General features: G+C 36.0%; 4 protein-coding genes across 4 annotated transcripts; 1 reads left to right on the forward strand and 3 right to left on the reverse strand.

Annotated features, from left to right (window-relative positions):
- Nucleotides 1-475: 475 nt before the first annotated feature.
- LOC111518787 lies at nt 476-683 on the reverse strand. Its single transcript, XM_023176505.1, has 2 exons — nt 623-683; nt 476-528 (listed from the first exon to the last, which is right to left on the reverse strand). Exons 1-2 carry the CDS (start codon nt 681-683, stop codon nt 476-478), a joined length of 114 nt encoding a protein of 37 aa, XP_023032273.1.
- Nucleotides 684-2,870: 2,187 nt separating this feature from the next.
- On the reverse strand, nt 2,871-3,923 carry LOC6643696 (mitochondrial inner membrane protease ATP23 homolog). The gene is made up of 2 exons (XM_002066280.4): nt 3,209-3,923; nt 2,871-3,148 (listed from the first exon to the last, which is right to left on the reverse strand). The coding sequence occupies exons 1-2, from the start codon at nt 3,845-3,847 to the stop codon at nt 2,948-2,950; spliced, it is 840 nt and encodes a 279-aa protein (XP_002066316.1). The 5' UTR covers nt 3,848-3,923; the 3' UTR covers nt 2,871-2,947.
- Nucleotides 3,924-4,663: 740 nt separating this feature from the next.
- LOC6643697 (chitin deacetylase 1) lies at nt 4,664-8,178 on the forward strand. Its single transcript, XM_002066281.3, has 4 exons — nt 4,664-4,889; nt 6,464-7,253; nt 7,311-7,833; nt 7,900-8,178. The coding sequence occupies exons 1-4, from the start codon at nt 4,664-4,666 to the stop codon at nt 8,176-8,178; spliced, it is 1,818 nt and encodes a 605-aa protein (XP_002066317.1).
- A 111-nt stretch (nt 8,179-8,289) lies between these two features.
- On the reverse strand, nt 8,290-8,891 carry LOC6643698 (U6 snRNA-associated Sm-like protein LSm7). Its single transcript, XM_002066282.4, has 2 exons — nt 8,799-8,891; nt 8,290-8,733 (listed from the first exon to the last, which is right to left on the reverse strand). The coding sequence occupies exons 1-2, from the start codon at nt 8,811-8,813 to the stop codon at nt 8,416-8,418; spliced, it is 333 nt and encodes a 110-aa protein (XP_002066318.1). The 5' UTR covers nt 8,814-8,891; the 3' UTR covers nt 8,290-8,415.
- Nucleotides 8,892-9,058: the final 167 nt, after the last annotated feature.

The following is a 9,058-nucleotide window of genomic DNA, read 5'->3' on the forward strand; positions in this document are numbered from 1 at the left end:
TAATATACTCAAGTTGTCTTTAGTTAACGCAACTAAAATTCACTTTTTCTACACGGTATCGAAATGTTGAGACTCTATTTTGTTTTTTTGTTTATTTCACTTAATGAGCCATGACAAAAACGCCACAACTGAAATATGAACTGGGTCAAATAGCCAAAACCTATTGAAAAGCTTTTAAAAACTCGCTCATTATAAGAAGAAAAAAATATTATCCGATTACATCAGTTTGTAATTGTTCAAAAATATAAATTCCAAAGTCTATTGAAATAGTATTGATGCTCATGTCATATCATAATTTTTATTGAATTACGAAAGAAAACTTTACATTTTATTATAAGCTGTAAGAAGAAGATAAAATGTAATATAATCTTTTGCAAAAGAATCTCATATACTTACAAATTCCATCAAAAATCAATATCCCAGACTTCAATGGAACTTGATTTTGGCATTGGTTCCTTTTGTTTTCTTGGACCTTTTAGCCATAATTTGAGGTGCTCGTTGAATCATAATCATAATCTGAGCTATCAGCTATATAAATATGAAATTTTTATTACATATCAATAGTTTTTTACTATATGTTTCGATTACTTATCCAACTCTTCTCCTATATCCTCTAACTTACAGCCGAATAGCACATCGCCAATAAAATCCAGTATAATGCCAAGAATCTCACAATCCTCCATGATGCTACAGTTTAAACTAAACTAAACAGAACTCTGCATCATTTAGTTCTTTTATAGAAGATTTATAAAATATATTAAACTGGTAAATTTCCATAGGTATAATGACAAACTTAATTTAATTAATGTCCAAGTCATTTGTTATAATTAATTAAACACACTTATTTTTGTCATGATGAAAACTCAAATAAAATCGTCGATTTTCATCCATATCAAAAAAGGGAAAACCCATAAGTAATATTTGAATTATTATTATTTGCTTCGATTAACTAAATCCTAAACAATGATCGTTAAAAATAATGTTTTATATTTTATGGTATCAACTTATTTATTTCAAAATAAATATATGCAAATTGATTACCTCTATATGTACATACTTTTCTTGATATGTATATTCTCTTTTTAAACATTAAGAATAATTGCGCTTAATGGATCTTTTGGTATATATACCAGGGAATTACATGAATATACTCACCCATGGACAAATAAATAGGTTTGAGCCTCAGCATTTGACAAATGTCCACATTAAAAATTTATAAGTGGCAAGTTCTACGATCAGAAAACTGATTCTCAAAGATACATAAGTACATGCATAAAGCAAATAACTCTATGAACTCTGTTTGTTTCATAAAAAGCATGTTATACTCCTGGTATTTGTGAGTCAAACCAAAAAGCTATATAATGGAATTGGATTCATCCGTCTACAAAACCAATTTGAACTCTAACTTGTATTCGGAAATATTAATTATAGTTTAAAATAATCTTACTTCTTTCTTACTTTAAGTGATTTGTAAGGAAATACTTGATAAGTAACGAAATATTATTATTATCATCAGTATAGGATTTAGTTGAAACTATTAACCAAACTATTTTTTACAAGAAATATCAACTAGGGACAAAAACTACATTCATACACTGCCCTAAAACCTGAACCCGGACCCTCGAAGGACTGCACTTCAAGCTCTTTAATTTGACAGAAAATACTTCGGAAGACGATTTATTCACATATTTTTTATTTTAATGTAAAAAAATATCAAAGAAGCTAACATCGGCTATGCCGAAGTTTATATACCCTTGCAGTCCTTGGTAATAATAATTTTACATGTTCAAAATTTGTTTTCTGCAACTCAATTCATCAATATACAAACAAAACAATTTTACTCTCTATTTTACAATTTGTTCTTCTTCTTCCCTTATTCCCAAAGCAAAGCAACGCACGCATACACATACAGTTCATGTAGCGTTGCGTCTGTGTGTGTTATATTTATCCGATCACATTCATATTTTGGGATCTGGGGTTTTATATCCAATATTATCACATATGTAAATTTCATAGCATACTCCGATTTTTATGAAAATGTTTCTTCTAGTTCTTCTAGAGCTATATGATATAGTGGTCCGATCCTTATGAATTTCATACTTTATTTTTCCCGGGTAATAAAAAACCCCGAAACAAAATTTAAGACCGATAGCTCTTAAGACGGCTGAGTAAAACGCATACGCACAGACGGACGGACAGACGGACATGGCTATATCAACTCAGCTTCTCATGCTGATCAAGAATATATATACTTTATGGGGTCGGAAACGTCTCCTTCTGTGCGTTACAAACATCTGACCAATTTTATAATACCCTCTGCAAGGGTATAAAAACTGAATACTAATTCATTGAATACCAAGTACTTTTCGGATTTTAAAATCATTTGTTCCTAAAGCTGTGAAAAGCCAGTAAAAACTCATTCGAACGAGTGAAGTATAAATCCAAATGTCTCTCCTGAGCTTTTGAAAATTATTCATGCAATGCTTAAATAATTAACTTCTAATAATGTTCCTGTTAGTCTTTTCTACAATTTCGTAAATTTCATATTCAATATCGTAATATTCGTTCTATATTGGGAATTCTTGTTCATGCTAGAAAACGATATATTCGTTCTTCTGAGAATCTCTGGTCTTGCTTAATCTAAATCAACAACTTCTTTATAAATTGGTATCCAATTTTTCGCCAATTTTACACAAGTTTTATCAACCTATTTATCCATACAAATGACACAATAAGAATCAATATATCAGAGAAGATACAATCCATTGATTTCCCAATACATTTTTCTGTGAATAATAATTGTTGCTATGATGCTGATTAAACACGTTATAATACGAAAACCTTGAAATTTTTTTATAAAATGTGTCAAATACTTGATTTTTGTTGGTTTTATTTGTTTTAATTTAAAACTAAATAACCAAATAGAAGGAAAGGAAAACAACGATTGCTAATAAACATCGTAGCCATACATGGGTGCCTCCATGTAGGCCTTCTGTTGATCTGTAGAATTTCGACGAATTCTTCTACCAATTGGTTCTAAATCGGCATAGCATTTGGGAAAGACACGCTCCACGGCTGCAATGGCATCCTCCTTGGTAATATTACGCACAGCTAGAACAGAGGCCAAGGCCTTGCTCTTGACACAATTCTAAAAAAATATATGAAATCATTAATAGATCGTATTATTAGAGGGGGGGAATCTACTAACCTGATGGGCCTCTTTGATATTAAATGGCGACGCATCGCCCTGGAACATGGCACTTAAAAATGAACAATGAGCCAAATTGGCTGCTCTTATCTCTGTGCAGGCCAAATGATCGACATTACGGAAATCTAATTCGTTATTGCAATAATCAAACATGTGTATCATTTCATGGGTTAGAACGCCATGAACCATGCTTTTGTTTTTCGCCATATTCTGACAGACAACAATTTGATTTAGAGTTGGATCATAGCCACCAGTGACACTGGGATCGCAAACTTCGCACGAGATGTGACGCCGCAAATCGATGGGACAACCGGAACTCTTAAGGGCGCCCATCATTAATTTGACAAGTGGACCATTTTTGACGCACCAATAGACATTCTGTTCGCATTTGAAACGATCGATGTTCTCCTGACCCTCCATGCCAAACAGGACGCGAGTCCATTTGGGTTTAAAGCTTTCACCACGACGCTCTGGGTACAGATCATAACCCCAATCCTTGGTCTCTTTCGGTGGGATATTTTTCTCCTGACCTTCCGTTGGTGATTCCTTCTTAGCCTCTGCGGGTGTGGGTGCTTCTATGGGCGGCTTCTCAGTTGTTGTGGTTGCCTCTTTGGCCCACACTTTGGTTAGAAAATCCATGATTTTCAAAGCCTTCTATTTTTTTGGTTGAATAACAAACCGAACCGGCTGGCTCACCAGCTGTTCATGGTCAAGAGTTGCCACCTGGTTGATGTTGTCTGTAATTGGCGATAGTTATTAGAGATGGTACTTGGGAGTTCAAGAGCCGTTCACACTTTTACGCGCCAATAGTTTTATTTTAAAATAAATATGCCAAATGAACTAGCACTTTGTTCTGCAGAAACGAAAACCGTTGTAGCTTAAAGTTAAAAATAAATACTATTCATCGCTGATATAAACAATTTTTTTTGTGAAATTAAAATTAAAACATCTCTAAATTATTGAATTTACATTTTTTATTTTACTTTTTATTGTATATTTTCCTGAAATAAAGTAGGTATATATATGCATATATTCTCCATTTCAAAATCTTTTATAAAAAAGTGGTTTTTAATGGAAAATTGTAAACATTACGAATTAAAATTAACGTCGATTTTAAAAACTAAATCGGATTTAGCAACTTAAAAACCGTATTTTCGATATTTTTCATATACTTTTCATATTTGTTATAATTTTCCTTATAGTTTTAGAGACTCTCTAACTTTTCTCAAAAAAATAGTCTCTTAAAAGCTTTCTCTAATGCAGCGGCTCTCTCTTTTTCTCTGTGACTATGTACATATATAGACGTCTGTGCATCTTGGCTCGGACTTCAGTTACCAATTGTCTTCAGCTCGGTGCGGTTAACGCGAAAATTTCAAATCGACGACTTCGTCTTCCGACTTCCAACTTCCAATTCAAACGTTGCGACACGCAAACTGGAAATCGGGCAAAAGAAAAATGCTTTGCCCCAGGGAAAATGATAATTGCCACCAAACTGGTTTCACAGTCAAGGTCGCGGCTTCCGGCAAGCTAAACCATCATCATCATATCCGACCATCACCTCCTCCTCCTCTATCTGCAGCTTGGCCATGGTCGTTATCAGTGCGAAATTTTGGTCAACTCATTATTATGGCCGTCATGTTGGCGATTATGTCGGCTTCTTCGTTGGATGCTTTTAGCATTGGTAATTTCTCCCATGGTTGACAATGTGTTCGTATATATTTCTTTTATTTTCGGTTTTCTGTCGATTGGGTGCGTGTCTTGTCTTGTTGGGTGTGAAAGTTGTGTTGATCTGTTATATAATAGACCAGGTTCGAGCCTTCCAACAAAAACAAAACGACAAAACGTCAAGCTGTAGACTTTTTAAAAGACTATGGTGTGCATTGAACCCGCCAATGACAGTTGCTGAAATTTTCCTGACCTGCTGAAACTTGGAAAAATAATAAATTTACTTTCTAAATGCAACAACAACAACAACTACAACGACAACTCACACTAGAGATGGAGATATACACGCAATCTCTTCAGACATATCTTCAGATCTGATCTCCCTCATCTTGCACACGCGCGTTTTTTTCTTCTCTCTTATTTTTTGTGGACTTGCCCAATCGTTTGAGTTACGACCAATTCAAAAAGTGATGCAAACTCAATTGAATTTTTACGCTGCCACAAAATGTGGTACACACAGGGTGCTCAGGGGCGTAGCCAAGGGAATGTCATTAACTAAAATTAATCAAAACATTTTAATTGGTCAAAGTTCGTAAAAAAAACACACACACTTAAACATTTCTTTGAGTTGGAAAACTTTAAGTTGGTCAAAGTTCGTAAAAAAAAATACACTTAGACATTTCTTTGAGTTGGAATAACGTTATGGAAGATCCTCGAATAAGAATATCGTTAATGTAAACCGTTAGACAAGATTACGACAAACGCGTTTAAGCAGATCTTCTAGATCGAAAAACGTTATGTTAGATCCTTAATTTAGAACAAAGATAAGCTCATTGAAGCTTAATAAAAATCTTAAATTAACTAACCAAATGATTAACCGAAAACTTACTAAAACCGGTGACCCACTTATTTATCAAAATTTGCCTCTTGCTAAGATAACTCCTTAGGAAACTAAAAAGAACTGATATTTAAATTGAAACCATTTAAAACTTGTGCTAAAGAGACTCAAAATAATTGCTTACAGAACGTTGCAAAAACATTATTTAGTGATTGAAAAGAAGAAGAAGTTATGGGATAAACATTTTAATACCTTATAGCAGACAAAACCTTTCATTAAGGGCCCTTAAAAACTAATTTAAAAATCCTCTAGAAAGACAATTACTATAATATAACGTATTTATGGTTTTAACAAAGATTTCTAAACAATTTTCTAGTTGATTTAGGGAACCAAGATGCAACTTTTCAAAGCTATGGACCCTATTGTCCCCACTGGACGATCCTCGTAGGTGGCGGAGTATTTATATTTGAAATATTTTTGCTCCCAAAAGAACGATATTTGACCTTTTTAATTGCTAAAATTCTACTATTAATGACGGATTTTTCATCATAATGACAGATTTTACCCCGTCAAGCCTTTACCTAGATCCCGCCCCTGAAGTTTTCTCTAGTCATGCGTGTTTTTCTTTCAGTTTTGGCGCAATCCAACAATATTTAATTTCGGGTTGACATGTGCATTTTTCTGTTGTATTTTTGGGTCAACGCCTTAATTAAGTTTTTCTGTTAATTACCCGACCTGCCTCTAACTTGCAGACAATAACGTTGGATTCGGAGTCGGCCAAAACCAAAACCAGACAACGCCAACGGCATACCAACATGGTCACAGCATTCATAGTCGTCGTCATCGTCGCTCAGCATCGACTGATGCCGCCTGCATTCAAGATTCGCGTTTCTATCGCAATCCCAATCGACCGGTCCACAAGATCTGGACGAATAGTGAATGTGCGAAATATTTCCTATGCTTGGACGGCGAAGTTTTTGAATTTAAGTGCTCGGAGGGTCTGCTCTTCGATGTTGTGCGTCAGATATGCGATTTCAAGGCAAATGTGGATAATTGTGATGTGAGTGCAGAGACGGCAGCACCCAAACCCCTACTGGAAATGGCAGATTGTGCCGATGATTTGCAATTGGGTTGTGCCGATGGCACTTGTCTGCCCCAAGAGTATTTCTGTGATGGCTCCGTCGATTGTCCTGATGGTTCCGATGAGGGCTGGTGTGATGTCGAGCATGATCCGAATGCAGCTGGTGCTTGTGATCCAAGAAAATGTCAATTACCGCATTGTTTTTGCTCAAAGGATGGCACACAGATTCCTGGCAATCTGCAGACCCAAACTGTGCCACAAATGATTCTACTGACCTTCGATGATGCCATCAATCATGATAATTGGGAATTGTTTTCCAAAGTTCTATTCACCCAAAATCGACGGAATCCAAACGGTTGCCCGATCAAGGGAACATTTTATGTATCACATCCTTATACTAATTATCAATATGTGCAGAAGCTATGGAACGATGGACACGAGATTGCAGTGCATTCGGTTACGTGAGTGTTTTGGAAATTTATTAGTTAGAAGAGTTAATCCTTGAAGTTTGCTTCTAGGCATCGTGGTCCCGAGATGTGGTGGTCTAAGAATGCCACCATTGAGGATTGGTTTGACGAAATGGTGGGTCAGGCGAATATAATTAATAAATTTGCAGCCGTACGCATGGAAGAGATACGAGGAATGCGAGTTCCGTTCCTACGTGTTGGCTGGAATCGTCAATTCTTGATGATGAAAGAATTCGGTTTCACCTATGATGCATCCATGATGGCACCACACTCAAATCCTCCACTCTGGCCATATACATTGGACTACAAAATGCCGCATAGTTGCACGGGAGTTAATCAGAATTGCCCATCGCGTAGTTATCCGGGGATATGGGAATTGGTAATGAATCAATTGGAAGCCGGTGAATATATGTGCGGTATGGTAGATAGTTGTCCACCCCATTTAAGTGGCGAGGATGTCTATCGCATGTTGACGCATAATTTCAAGAGACATTATCTTAGTAATCGTGCGCCATTTGGTTTATATTTCCATTCGACATGGTTTAAGAAAATTGATTATCTCAATGCCTTCTTGGTGAGTAAAGAGTCCTGCGGCACTTGCCTAATGCCAATATTAAATTCCATTGCTTATATGTTACAGAAATTCCTGGAGGATCTACAAAAAGTGCCGGATGTGTATTTTGTGACCAATCAACAGGCCATTGAATGGATGCGTCAGCCTACACCAAGTAATCAATTGCATCATTTTGCTCCTTGGCAATGTGAACCAAAACAATTGGATGTCCAGGAGCAAGTCTGTCAGATTCCGAATGTATGCAAGGTGCGGAGTCGTGTCCTGCAGGAGGATCGTTATTTCTATACATGCATGACGTGTCCAGCACAATATCCTTGGATACGTAACGAATTCGGCCTGGACTGAGCTTAGAAACTAAATTAAATGTATTTATATATATGTTATTTGTATTAGGTGTACAAAGGGAAAAAGCGTCGTTAAGTAGTTTGGCCTTGAATGGAGGAGAAGTCTTTAAGGTTCTTTTAATTGAAATTGGCGCAAAACGGCGATTTTTCTTTGATTTATTTGTACTCCCAACGTTTGTTTTCCAATATTTTAAATTATATATTTAAATCAAAAATCTTAGCCTAAAAGATCGTCTCCTCACTGCGTTATAAACGGATTGGCAATGCTTTCCACACCATCTTGGGGACATATTAACACCAAAGCAGTGCCACGACATACCACCAAGCCCAGACTCCGTGTGGAGTCCTCGGTTAGTTTGTAGGGTTCATCTGAATCGCGTAGATATTCCACAGTATTGTCCAGTACCAGATTCAACAACGCATCGTAACCCTTAAGAATTCCGGATGCTTCACGACCTCCAGCGAATTTCACGCGAATCTGTTTCTCCAAATATTTGGATAGATCCAAAATGGATTCTTTGCGTCGCTTCTCCTTGTTGCCGTCATTTCCGCCAACCTGTTGAAAGTGTAACAGAAAATGTTGTAGTGGTTTGGAGTCTTATTTGGGGTTCAAATTTTTACTTTTTTATCTGCCATTTATATTTATTTTTACTTATTAAATGCCGGTCAAATTGGAGTTTGGCGTGAAAAAAAACTAGTGTGGCAACACTGCTGATTTGAGATGGCAATTTCGGACTTAGTGATGTAAAAGAAAACATTTCTATGTGGCATAATAATCGCCTAAAGTATCGGTATTTTATATAATTTAACCTTTCTTTCACAATTTCCATTTGAATTGTTTTGAATTTTCTAGAACCACGCATGTCAAAATACTTGAAATT

The sequence above is a fragment of the Drosophila willistoni genome (genome assembly GCF_018902025.1).
Source record: "Drosophila willistoni isolate 14030-0811.24 chromosome 2R unlocalized genomic scaffold, UCI_dwil_1.1 Seg200, whole genome shotgun sequence".
Taxonomy (NCBI): domain Eukaryota; kingdom Metazoa; phylum Arthropoda; class Insecta; order Diptera; family Drosophilidae; genus Drosophila; species Drosophila willistoni.

Excerpts from the sequence above, each read along its gene's own strand:
- LOC111518787 (XM_023176505.1), bottom strand. The coding sequence starts at position 683 with ATGGAGGATTGTGAGATTCTTGGCATTATACTGGATTTTATTGGCGAT. Across the intron at positions 529-622 it reads TGGCGATGTGCTATTCGGCT|CTGATAGCTCAGATTATGAT; the intron begins GTAAGTTAGAGG and ends ATATTTATATAG.
- LOC6643696 (XM_002066280.4), bottom strand. The coding sequence starts at position 3,847 with ATGGATTTTCTAACCAAAGTGTGGGCCAAAGAGGCAACCACAACAACT. Across the intron at positions 3,149-3,208 it reads ATATCAAAGAGGCCCATCAG|AATTGTGTCAAGAGCAAGGC; the intron begins GTTAGTAGATTC and ends ATATTTTTTTAG.
- LOC6643697 (XM_002066281.3), top strand. The coding sequence starts at position 4,664 with ATGCTTTGCCCCAGGGAAAATGATAATTGCCACCAAACTGGTTTCACA. Across the intron at positions 7,254-7,310 it reads ATTGCAGTGCATTCGGTTAC|GCATCGTGGTCCCGAGATGT; the intron begins GTGAGTGTTTTG and ends GTTTGCTTCTAG. Across the intron at positions 7,834-7,899 it reads ATTATCTCAATGCCTTCTTG|AAATTCCTGGAGGATCTACA; the intron begins GTGAGTAAAGAG and ends TATATGTTACAG.